We start from the raw sequence: 12,547 nt of genomic DNA, 5'->3' as shown, positions 1-12,547 counted from the left end.
TGTATTCCTTTCAATGACTTCATCTCTTTGTGAAGCTGGTTTTTTGGTGGTTTCTATGGTTAAAGGCAAGTACCATGTGAAAATAAATGTGGAACAGGAAACAAGGGAGGCAGAGTTCAGTCTGATTCAAAGAGAAGTTGTGTTGTGCCCAACAAGTACACACATCCTGTTAGTAAGGAATTGTGGTTATTTAAGAATGAAATAAAATACTTTTTATTTCAATTTATGTGTATTATTTTTTTCAAATGGTTACTGAGTTGTTAGAACATAAATACGTAATAAGTTGTTTGGATCTACCTACTAAATAAACAGAACTATTAGGCATTTTGTTTGGCTTAGGGCTGCTGTGCAAAAATCTCTGGGATGCTGACAGGTGCTGTGAACTGAGAAAGTGTGGGTAGCTCTGCATTAATGTTTTGAAGCTAGAAAGGGACACTATTAGGTTGTCTTTTAGAAGGATAACTTACAGCAATGTGAAAGATTGTAAATTTTGGGAATAAGCTGATATAAAACTTAAACTGTTTTATGAGATAGAAGGAGAGAAAAGGGGACGTGAGGGAGTCCAGGACCTTCAAAGAAATACCCCAGGACTCGCGAAGTGATTCTGGTCTAATCTCTTATATATTTTTTACATTAAAGCTCCAAATGTGTATAGATGTGTAAATAACTGCTAATGCATTTAATTAAAAAAATCATATCTTTGGTATGTCTTAAAAACAGTGTTAAATATTTGCATTTTTATTAAGTCTCCCCTACCCCATCCCAACTTTCACAGATAGGAGTAAATGAGTCAAGTTCTTCTGTGTCTGAAGATTGGGACGTCAAAGAGCTATTTCTTAAGCTCAGAGGGCTTAAATTCCACTCTTTTGGCTTTAGCCAAAATGATCAGAAGGTTCTATTCAACTCCATTTTGCCATTTCCTTCTGATGTATGTCATACACCAGGGTTTACCCTCAAAGGGCTTTTTTCCTCTGTACCTTCTTTTGAGAGCAAATGGTTGGTCAGATTGCACAGCAGTGGAACAGCTGGACTGCTCACCTCCAGCACACAAGTTAAAGTCAGTATGGACAGGCTGCGAGAGGGCGGGGCTGAGCATCAGAGCCCTGGTTTGATTTAGGGATCCATTCCTCCTCTGTAATGCTTTGTAGCTTAGGCAGGGAAATGGGTCTTCTCCCAGGGATCTGAGAGGATCATTGAAGTAGAGTTGGGGAAGAGGTATTTTTTTTTAATCTTTTTTTTTTTTAACTTAGGAAAAGAGCACCCCATCCAGGTATTGCCAGTTAATAGCCACAGTGGAAGGTAGCTGCTGGGAGAAGTTGGGGGTCCTAGTCCTACGGGTCCCTAGGGTGGGGTCACTCTGTTGGTTCCTCAGCTACATATTTTTGGGATGGTGAGACTCTAATTAGAGAAATTTGGAAATTGTAGATTTATATTTAGGATTGTGGGGTCTTAAATATATTCAGGAGAAATCTTACATTTGTCCCTTAAAATCAGAGTGTAGGTTACTTCTACCAACTTTTCCCAAATTTGCATTAAGATGTTTGGGAAAGATCATGGTCTCCTTCCATCCCACTGAATTAAAAATAAAAGTAAATTATAAACAAAATGTAAAGAAGCCCAAGAAAGTTCTGCTTTTTTGCACAATAGCCGTCTTGCTTCTTTTAAAACACAGATCGGTTACCAATTAAAGAAGCCCCAAAACCACAACAAGTTTTTTGATGCTCTTGCTTTGCTGTTGTCCTTAACACGTTGGGGTTTCTAACTTCCCAGAGTCTCCTTTCACAGACATTGCCTGAGTGTGTGGTGTGTGCTGGGCACTGTGCAGGGGCTAGGGGTATGGAAGGTAAATAAGGTCCGTTTTCTGCTCTTACAGCTTACAGTCTAGAAGCATTTGAAGTTTGTATCTTCTCCGCACGTGGATCACATAGAAGATCCTCACATGATATCACGGTCTTCTGGAAACTTATTTCAGGATTGCTTTGAAGCTGGGGCAGCCAAAGGGAAGGAGGGCTCTTTTGATCATGTTAGTTGTAGGAGTGTAGAGAAAGTGATGCTGATGGTGATGGTGATGGGGGCTACTATCTGTGGAGCCCCTAATACCTACCAGATCCTATACGAGCTGCCTTGACACCTTATCTTGTTCTATCTTCTCAACAATCTTGTGGGGTAGTTGATATTATCTGCAGCTTACTCATGAGGAAAATGAAGTTGGAAAGAACTTGCCCAGGTTATATAGCAAGTCAATGTCAGAGTGGGATTTTTTTGGACTTAATTTATCATTGTTTTTGGCCAGGTAAGATTTGAATTAGATTAAGTGAGTATGTTTTCTGTGGAATAGAGACGCTTAGATAATATGTTGTGTGAGCCACATCTTAACGTGAAAACAAAAGATCTGTACTTTAGTTACTTAAAATTGTTATATACAATATAATAAAGAAAAATTTAAGAATAGAGAAAAGTTCACCCACTCACTATTTTCATTTGTTCAGATTTCCTTCCAATTCTTGACTACGAGCATAACTTCTACACAGTTGTCATTACAATGAGGATGAATTTTGTATTTTTAGCATTAACATAGCAGAAACATTTCCATATTTCTACATAGTTTAAATAAATATCATTTATTTAATATTCTATTGGATTGAACCCCATTCTCATCGAAACTTTAGGGTCTAATTTTTTTATTATGGATATTGGGGCATTCAAATTTTTATAACATATAGAATGTCTGTCTTTGAATCATTTCTTTTAAATAAATGCCTTTAGTTACTTCTTAAACTCAGAATCCTCTTTAACATTGCTTTTTGTCAAAATAACCTCTTGTGGCTATCTAACAATGTTTATTTTGACATTTCTGATTCTTATTATTTAGAATATTTTATTAAAATATGTAGACTGCATTTTAGCTGTATCTCATTTTCTACTTAAAACTGCCCTCCCTTTGAGAATTCAAGAGCAGAGCTGTACATAAAAAGACACTAGGTTTTTGGTTGGAGGCAAACAACAAGGTAATAACAGAATTTAGATCCTTGGGTTCTCAGCTGGCTGCTTTGTCTAGTAAAATAACTTTCTCCTATCTACAGAGCCCATGTTTGTGTACCTGTTTGTGTGTGGTTTGTGTGTGTGTGAGTGGAATATGGCTCAATAGCTCTTTGTCACCATAGTTCCAAACATCTAAATATACAAACATGATCTGGGATGCTGTCATCCGTGTGAACTTGAGGCTGACATGTCCATGTAAATATTGTGACAAGACATTTCTTTGAGCCTTCACCTAACCTTTACCAGAGATTAGCCATGCAAAGAGATGATGACTTGATAGGTAATAGGCTAGAGGAGCTCGTCTTTCTTACTGAAAGTTCTGCACAGCCTGAGGACAACAGGACTGCTTATATTGTGGGGTTTTCCCGTCTGGTTTACTCTTCAATATCTCAGCAACTCTTAGTGGGGGAGGGGGAGCAAGAAGGGGAGAGAGAGAGGGAAATTGAGATTTTATTTTTAAATAATAACTACCATTTATTGACTACCTATTATGAGCCAGGTCTCTTGTGTACAGTTTCTTATTTATTCCCCATATAAACTGTGAGAGATAAGTGTTAATTTCTCCATTCTATAAATGAGGAAACTAAGGCTTAGAGAGTTTGTGACACCCAAAGTCACATTAAATTTTGGATCCAGAATTGAACCTAGGTTTATCTACTCTCTAACCCATGTACTTTCTTCCATATTACGGTGTTGTGAAAAACATTCCAACCCATTCTTGTGAAATCAGGAGCTAGGTGCCTGACAAATCGTAATGAAAATCTATTCCTTTAAACGTCTTTAAGAATTGAATATCTAGCACATTTGTCTATTTTTTTTTTTTTTTGGTGAGGAATATTGGCCCTGAGCTAACATCTGTGCCAGTCTTCTTTATGATATGACTCAGGCTTCTTTATACATACTGGGCCTTATAGATAAGTATGTATAACAGGAAAGATGCAAAGGCCTTTTATTCCTGGTTTGGGGCAGATGGATGGTCGTGTCAGAGGAATTGTAAATATCGCACCTTGGTTTGTCATCCCTGTGGATTTCTGGCTTTCCCAGTGAGTGCTGCCTTAGTGTGGAATGTTCTTTCTTCACTTCTTGTTCTTTGTTTCTGTTTTCTCCTCAGATCTAGATACTGATGACGATTTAAATAGCGACGATTATGAATATGAAGATGAAGCCAAACTTGTTATTTTCCCAGACCACTATGAAATAGCACTACCAAATATTGAGGAGTTACCAGCCCTGGTCAGTGAGTGTGCACGGCTACTAGCTAGATGCGCGTGACTCTGTGTCAGGTGTGTGTGCATGTGCGTGTGCGGTGTGTATGCACTGGGGGGGTGGGGAAGGCAGGTCGAATGAGAGAAGAAGAGAAGAATGAGCATGAACACGAGGGCATCGCTTCTCTGTGAAAAGGGCCTGGCAAGGTTGCATTTCAGTAGCGTTGGGCTCAATCCCCTCCGCTGCCTCACGTCCAGTGCTGTTTGGGCTCATTGCTCATTGGCTGGCCTCCTCCAGGTGGGCTGGCTTCTTCCTGCCTCTGACTCACAGTCTGTTGCTTAGATTTCCAAACTGTGCCCCTGCGATGTGTAGGGACCGCTGGAGAGGGGCTGTCGTCTTTTTTTTTTTTTTTGTGAGGAAGATTAGCCCTGAGCTAACATCCATGCCAATCCTCCTCTTTTTGCCGAGGAAGACCAGCCCTGAGCTAACATCTATTGCCAATCCTCTTCCTTTTTTTTTTCCCCCCAAAGCCCCAGTAGATAGTTGTATGTCATAGTTGCACATCCTTCTAGTTGCTGTATGTGGGACGTGGCCCCAGCATGGCTGGAGAAGTGGTGCGTCGGTGCACGCCCGGGATCCAAACCCCGGCCGCCAGTAGCAGAGCGCGCACACTTACCCGCTAAGCCACGGGCCAGCCCAGCTGTCTTCTGATCAGAGGAATGGCTATACTTTTATCTCTTCTACACATTAGCCTTCCATGTAAGATTTTGTTTGGGGAAAAATAAAAGAGTTTCACTGCTGAAACAACAGCAACAGGATTATAAAAATAACCATATATTTTCACGTCACAGGGCTGCAGCAGCTCTGTGGTAATGTGGACGTACTTTTCAGGTTTGTTCCTCATGAGGACTAAGACTACTTTCTAGGTTTTAGAATTTAGATTTAGTGATGAGTTTTTTCCTCTTCCCTTCCTTTATTTTTTTGTGGAGTGACTTTCATTTTCCTGAACAACTTAAAGCTGGGGTGCTGATATCGGTGTGAGGAAGCCAGTTTCTGTTTAAATTTGATGCTCAAATCCGGGAAGTGGGCACAGAGTTGCTGCAGGGACTCTAACCATTTTTCCTGTCTTTCCTCGTTTCCTGAATTGTCTCCTCCATTCCACCCTTCTTTTCTTTGTTCTCTTCCTCTTTTCCACTCTGTGCACACCCTGACTTCTCAGAGCCTGGCCACAGATAGCAGGGGCTCAGGGTCCATGGAGTTTAGACATGCCAGTTCATTTTTCCCTCCTCAGACTCTGCCAGAACCAAAGCTAGGTCTTTAGGTCCCAGAGTCTTCAGGACTTTCTGTGACTGTGTCTACAGCCACCTGCTCACTTGCCCCTGCCAAGAGGGGATGCTTGTGCTGGGGTTCCCATGTCATCAGGGACCAGCTTTCCAACATTCATCCTCTTTTGCCCCTGACCTACTTTATACCTAAATATGAGACCACAGAAATGAAAATTTTGGGCCGGCCCCGTGGCTTAGCGGTTAGGTGTGCGCGCTCCGCTACTGGCGGCCGGGGTTCAGATCCCGGGCGTGCACCGACACACTGCTTCTCTGGCCATGCTGAGGCCGAGTCCCACATACAGCAACTAGGAGGATGTGCAGCTATGACCTACAACTGTCTACTGGGGCTTTGGGGGAACAATAAATAAACAAAATAAAAATTAAAAAAGAAATGAAAATTTTGTGTATTTATCTATTGTAGTCTTTCCTCTAATTATTAGATGTAACATATCCTTTTTAGTACTAAGTGCACAGCGTTCAGCAGTGCATACAGAATTAAATTACCTCTGCTTTCTCCGATTCCCTCTGTTGACTCCTGTGGCTGTTACCAAGGATAAAATATGAGTGGACAAAATGGCCTTATCTTGTCCCATTACCTGAAATTATATAGTAAATCTTGTATCTGTCTAATACTGAGAGTTCTTACTGCTGTTTAATGTAACTCTTACGTCTGCTGTCAGAAAAGAAGTAGACGCACATTGTGAATAAATGTCATGAGAAATGATTTTCCTTTCATTCACTTATGAAGAAAAAGTCTTTTTGTGAAAAAAGTTAATAAAAGAGACTTTAAATACTTTTATTTCTACATCTAGAACATAATTCGAAGTGTGTATACTTTTATTTAAAAGTAAAGCGTCATAGAAATCTGAATCCGGCAATATATATTATAATTTTTAATGCAGAGTTTTTTAGAATTAAGAAATACTTTAAGAATTAAAAAGAGAGAGAGAGAGGGAGAATTATTTGGAAGGTGGGGTGGGTAGATTGAAGGAAAAGCCTGGATTTATCTGATGGTAACCGATAGGATTTATCTATGTAACAGATGCTAGTTACTATATTTTCTTTTCATCCTTTTGCTTCGTTTTTGGTGATTGATAATTCTCTTTTCAAGCTTTTAAATAACAAAAATTACTGAGCTCAAAATCACCCAACCTGGTGACTCTTTCTTCATCCCTCGAGAGTCTCAGCACAGAAAAAATTGTTTCAGATAGTTACTTTATAGACTCTACCAGAAAGTTAAACCATCTCTTTGTGATGCAGGGTTCACATTGCATCAGGGGCCCAGGGGGATCTTAGAATCTGGAATTCAGTGCCTCATTTTAGACACGAGGAACTCAAGCAGTAGTGTGCTTGTAACTAGTTAGCAACCAGCTCCCTGGGGGAAAAGCCCTGCTTTGTAGTGTTTGCTGATTTCTGTGATGTAAATACTGCCACCATGGTCGATCTCAGGCTAACAACATGATGTCACTGAGTGCAGTGTTGGGAAGAGAGACGCTGTGGCACACTGCTGTATAGAATTTCTACTGTTCACATAATGTAGACGTAAATAACCTCAACAGCACACGCATAATATAAGATATAGTAAAATAATTAGGAAGTGAGGAGTTTTGAATATTTATTACTTTTTTAAAAATGTATTTTATTTAATTGTAATTTTATATAATTTAACTTTTAGTAATGGCTGTGTTTAATGACCATCTTGTACAATTTCTTAAAATTGAACGATTGACCCTGTGAGGAGTTCCAGGACACCACTGAACCTGAGGCCTATGGAGACTTGGGATGGAGCCAGGACGAGTACCAGGGTCTCTTGCTTCACTCCAGGGAAAGATTATTCACGGTATAATTGTAGGGTGATGGATCCTGACCATCAGCTATGATTTATGAAAAGAGCCTCTAAGTGATTTTTAGATAATATTCTGAAAACACTAGATCAGTGTTTCATAGAAGGGGCCCAGAAGTTTAAGGAAATTTTATTGAGTGTCATGAGGAAGGATATTCAAAGAAAAGAGAGAATATTATATCCAAAGCTTGGTCAGAATCATTGTGCATTGCAAGCCAGAACACTTGAAAAAGATCTAGTAGGGGTAGAGAAAATTCTGAGGAGGACTGGGAAGGAAGGTAGTCAGTGAAACGAAAAGGAGGTTATAATAACAGGCTGGACTGAAAAGATTAGGATGCATAGCCAGAAGTGCTAAGGTGGCATTAAAAAAAACCCTTAAAATCAGGAGGGGGCTTGTGGTGAACTCAGCCCTATTCTCTGGGGACATTCCTGGAAGGGGTAAGAGGTGAATTTTGATAATTGAAAGGAAAGGCTAATTATATAACAGTGTTTGTGGTGAGAGATGAATGGGAGTATCTCTTTTAAAAGGTTTTAAAATATATTTATGAATGCCTGGTCTATAATGGACGATAAGCCTCTTGACGGCAGGGACCTCTTCATTATTTCTGACCGTGCCTAGCCCAGTGTCGTCAGTTGGTAGTGTTCAATATAACCTTGGAGAGTTTTAAGCTGGAGAAGGATAGGATCTAATATTCCCAGCACATCACTCTGGCTGCTGGGCAGAGAAGAGAGGGAAGAGTGAGAGAAAGAAGACTGTAAGGAGGCTGCTATGTGGCCATCTGGGTGAGCTTGACGGTGGCCAGGAGTAGGATGGTGTGGTGGAAATAGAGAAGAGGTAGGTTCCCAATAGGTAGGTTCCCAATAGGTAGGACTGATAGGAATTGCTCATGGGCTGGGTCGGGGTGGGATGGCAGCTGCTGAGGGAACTTCCTCCGTTGTCTCTTAATCAGTTCTAGGGTCAGTTGTCAGTGCTACTCAGGGGAAAATATTCTGTATGAAGCTCAGCTAATTTTGCAGGATGTTAGTGATGTAGAATACAAGTTTTCATTTAAAATTTATTTTTTCACAATTCAGTGGCTTTTATTTTAGTCAGAGTTGGGCATCCATCACCACTATCTCGTTCTAGAATATTTTTATTACCCCACAACCATCACCTTCCAACTTCTCATCCCCCCAGCCTCTGGCAATCACTAATCTACTTTGTGTCGTTATAGATTTGCCTATTTGGGACATTTCGTGTAAATGGAATCTTACAATACATGGTCTTTGGGGCTGGTTTTTTTTCACTTAGCATATATTTTCAAGATTAATCCATGTTGTAGCATATATCAGTACTTCATTCCTTTTTATTGCTGAATAACATTCCATTGTATGGACATACTGCATTTTATTTATCCATTTGTCATTAATGGGCATTTGGCTTGGTTCCACTTTTGGCTATTATAAATAATGCTTCTATGAATATTTGTGTATAAGTTTTTGTGTGGACACATATTTTCGTTTATCTTGGGGATCTACATAGGCGTGGAATTGCTGGGTCATATGGTAACTGTTTAACCATTTGAGGAACTGCCAAACTGTTTTCCAAAGTGGCTGCACCATTTTACATTCCTACCAGGTATAAGTTTTCAAAGACAGCTAGAAATAGCTTATAATGTGGTGCTAGGCATATGTCCAGGATCAATTGGGTTTGGGAGAAAGCAGAGGATCTGCCCTCCCCCTCCCCTGTGGCAGTTGGCGCCAAGCCGGACATCACAGATTTGCTCATGATGTGGACTGATCTGGCACAGAGACACCTGGGCATGTCCCTGTTCAGGGTCACATCTGTACCAGATTAAGAAACGGAGCCATGCTGCTTGCATTCCATTCAAGTGCCCTTGACCACATGCCATTATGTGATGAGTTCAGGATATTGGCTATCTGGATGTAAATTTGTTAGGATGAAAACACGCCACTCGGGTAAATCCTAGACATTCCTGTGCCTAATTTCATACTTGCAAATTGTCCGTCTTAAACTTTTCACTCTGCTCAGAGGTAGGAATGGTGAAGTCTGACTACTATGCTTGGCTTACAAACTGGATTTGGTTCCTGGCTATCTTGTGTCATTGTCAATACTGCACACTCCAGGCAAGGGACAAAACCTAGGCAGATCCAGGGAGAAAGTGCTGGAGTCAGGAAACTGGGATCTTGCTCTGGTGGTAACTGTGCTGTTTGAATTTTCTTAGATTAAGCCATATTTATTAATAAACTTTTAAATTCATTTTCTAGAAGTTGCTATTCTCTCAAACTGTTTTTATATATTACATCTGGGTTTGTCTTACAGGTAACAATTGCTTGTGATGCAGTTCTCAGCTCAAAATCTCCATACAGAAAGCAGGACCCAGACACATGGGAAAATGAATTGCCAGTCTCCAAATATGCCAATAACCTCGCCCAGTTGGACAATGGAGTCAGGATTCCTCCAAGGTGGGAGTCAGATGGCAAAATGGAACTTTACCCCCTTAAACTGGCCAAAGGAATATTTACTTTTCTACCTCTTCTCTGAATTAGCAGTTATATATTTTCTTATCAGATGCCTTTTATTAAAAATAAGCTCAAAGTTCTCTCTAAAATTATCTGTGCCTTTGTAGTAGATGCTGAACACGGCCAGCCCATGCGTCTGAGCCTGTCCCCATCCTAAGGCTTCCTGTTGCAAGCACCCGCAGCTCTTTGCTTGAGAGCTTTCTCTGGCTGGCAGAGCCAGGTAGGCTGGTGCATGGGACAGTCAGAAATGCCACAGAGTTCATACTCCCTCCTGTCCTCCTGAAACAGCCCTCAGCCAGTGACTGTGGAGTGGCTGGATAAATACCCTAGATCCCTACCCTCATGTGGGATAACTGTCTCCTGGAGTTCCCCAGCTGGACGGAGCCCCAGTTGTCCGTGGTGGTCATCTGCTCATTGATGTACCCTCTACTGGCTTCTTGCCCCTTCCCCTCTCACTTCCCTATGGTGCTTCCTGAGATCACCTCCCAAACAAGCCATTTGTATTCAAATCTTTGTCTCAGAGTCTGCTTCTAGGGGAACCCAACCTGCATGGTCTTTGGTTGTCACATCTTTGGCTGGAATGACCTTTGAGCTACATTAGCACCTCCTCCTCTTAGGTGCTGATTTGTTTATAGAGGGCAGGTGCTAGAGGGAAAGAGCAGATGGATTAGGAATGTGTCCAGTCTGGTTGAACCCTGACTACAGTGAATTCCCATTCTGTGTGGGCCTAAGGAAGGCACGGTAGTTCTGGGCCTCAGTTTCTCCCTTTGACAATGGGAATGTAATACTGATGCTGAAGGGTGTTTATTAGAATTAAATGATAAAACTTCTGTAAAGCACCTGGCACATGCTTGACATTTAACTTTCAGCTAAGTGATTTCCTTTCTACTTAATTTAGATTTGCAGTGTTTTAGGGTTTTGTTTAAACTAGTTTTACTAGGTGTGGTTAATGCTGTAAAACTTTAGATGTTTATACACGTGGGATCCTTAATGGTTTAAACTTATTCAAGCTCCACTGTCCCTCACTTAGGAATTTTAAGGAAGTGACCTCCCCTCCTATCCTCATGTTCTGTGCCAGTTTTCCAAAGTAAAAGGGTTATTGCAGAGGAGCTGGGAGTTGCTGGTCCCCATCTGGGAGGTGGACGGGGTACTGAGTGGTGTTGCTGCTCTGGAAGGGTTCTCTCTTATTCCATTGACCATTTTCTGTGACCCCCAGCTTGAGGCTCTGTTTCCCTGGATGTTAATTTTCTAATTACCCCTTGTGCTCTTCAACGACTTTCCAGTGGTTGGAAGTGTGCCAGGTGTGACCTGCGGGAAAACCTCTGGTTGAACCTGACGGATGGCTCTGTGCTGTGTGGGAAGTGGTTCTTTGACAGCTCTGGGGGCAACGGGCATGCGCTGGAGCATTACAGAGACATGGGCTACCCTCTAGCTGTGAAGCTGGGAACCATCACTCCCGACGGGGCAGGTGAGTGTGCCTTTAGCGACTGGGAACTTGCAGTGGCTCCTTCTTAGATTTAACCAATGCCTCAATCCCTAGGGCTGGAGGGCGTAGGCTCTAGACTCAGCCCAGGATGAATGCTGGTTCTGCTTTGTATTAGCCTTGAGGTCTTGGGCAAGTTTTCAAATCCTTCTAAGCTTCAGGTTCCTCATCTTGAGGACAATCATGGTACCTCTCTCAGAGGTTTGTTAAGGTGCATAAGCTTTTAGCCTAGTGCACACAATGAGGTCTTAATCAAAGTTAGCTGCTAGTGTTAGTATCTTTCTGTATATCTCTTGGCTGAGAGGACAGAAGCAGGAACCAGGACTTGTGAAGTGAATGTGTATAATTGAATCCACCGTTAGAATAGCAGAGAGAAACCCTAGAATTAATTATGGGGATTAGTATCATTTTAGGAACAAATGGATTCATTATGGAGAAGATGGGCTTTAAAGGACACCGTGTGTTCAGAGTCCCTGATGTCAACTGGCAGCTAGGGTGTTCATGTGCAGCCAGGGATTAGAATTGTTCCTATTTGTACTGTCACCTTCAGAATTGTTTTTTTTTTCTTTATGCTCTCACACTGTATGCTCTAAAATGTAAGCTTTTGGCCATGTTTGTGCAGTTAATTCCTTCTACCATTTTGTGAGGGAAAAGGGAAATCATATCAGGGTTAATAATGAGAGGCTTAAATATTGAGCAGTGGCCATAAGAACCCATCATCTAAAGCATCATTGAAAACATTTATCAAGCGTGGATCTGGACCAATACCTAGATCCATCTTCTCCATCTTCCCAGGCTTTAGTCTCTATTTCTTCTTTACTTTAGTGCAAGAACGTTGTCTTTGAGAAGAAATATAAAGACATTTGTCTTTTCTCTTCTCTGTTGTCTTTCTGTGCCTGAGTTAGCCTACCTCAGAGTTAGTTGGCTAGCATGTTTTCACTAAATATGATACACTTCTTGTCAACCATGCTTTTTCCATTGAACGGGTTTAGTTTCTCATTTGTTTTATGATTGAGGGCAGGCAGTTAGGTCATGTCAAGATTCTTTTGATTCACATTTTGGATAATTTTCCTGCTTCCAAAGTTAGTGGACTTATTTTACCTCATTTGAGAAAAGTAGCTCCAA

General features: G+C 41.2%; 1 protein-coding gene across 2 annotated transcripts in view; it reads left to right on the top strand.

Annotated features, from left to right (window-relative positions):
* USP13 (ubiquitin specific peptidase 13) overlaps positions 1 to 12,547 on the top strand; it is a 111,143-nt gene that overhangs the window by 36,188 nt on the left and 62,408 nt on the right. The window contains exons 4-6 of one of the 2 annotated variants that reach the window (XM_004424691.3): positions 4,154 to 4,275; positions 9,740 to 9,882; positions 11,223 to 11,407. In XM_004424691.3, the coding sequence (XP_004424748.1) occupies positions 4,154 to 4,275; positions 9,740 to 9,882; positions 11,223 to 11,407 (450 nt within the window). The other variant, XM_087439976.1, reaches the window with a different exon arrangement.

The sequence above is a fragment of the Ceratotherium simum genome, chromosome 15 (assembly GCF_057802395.1).
Source record: "Ceratotherium simum simum isolate JZ-2026a chromosome 15, ASM5780239v1, whole genome shotgun sequence".
Lineage (NCBI taxonomy): Eukaryota > Metazoa > Chordata > Mammalia > Perissodactyla > Rhinocerotidae > Ceratotherium > Ceratotherium simum.
This window is presented reverse-complemented; position numbering and strand designations above follow the sequence as displayed.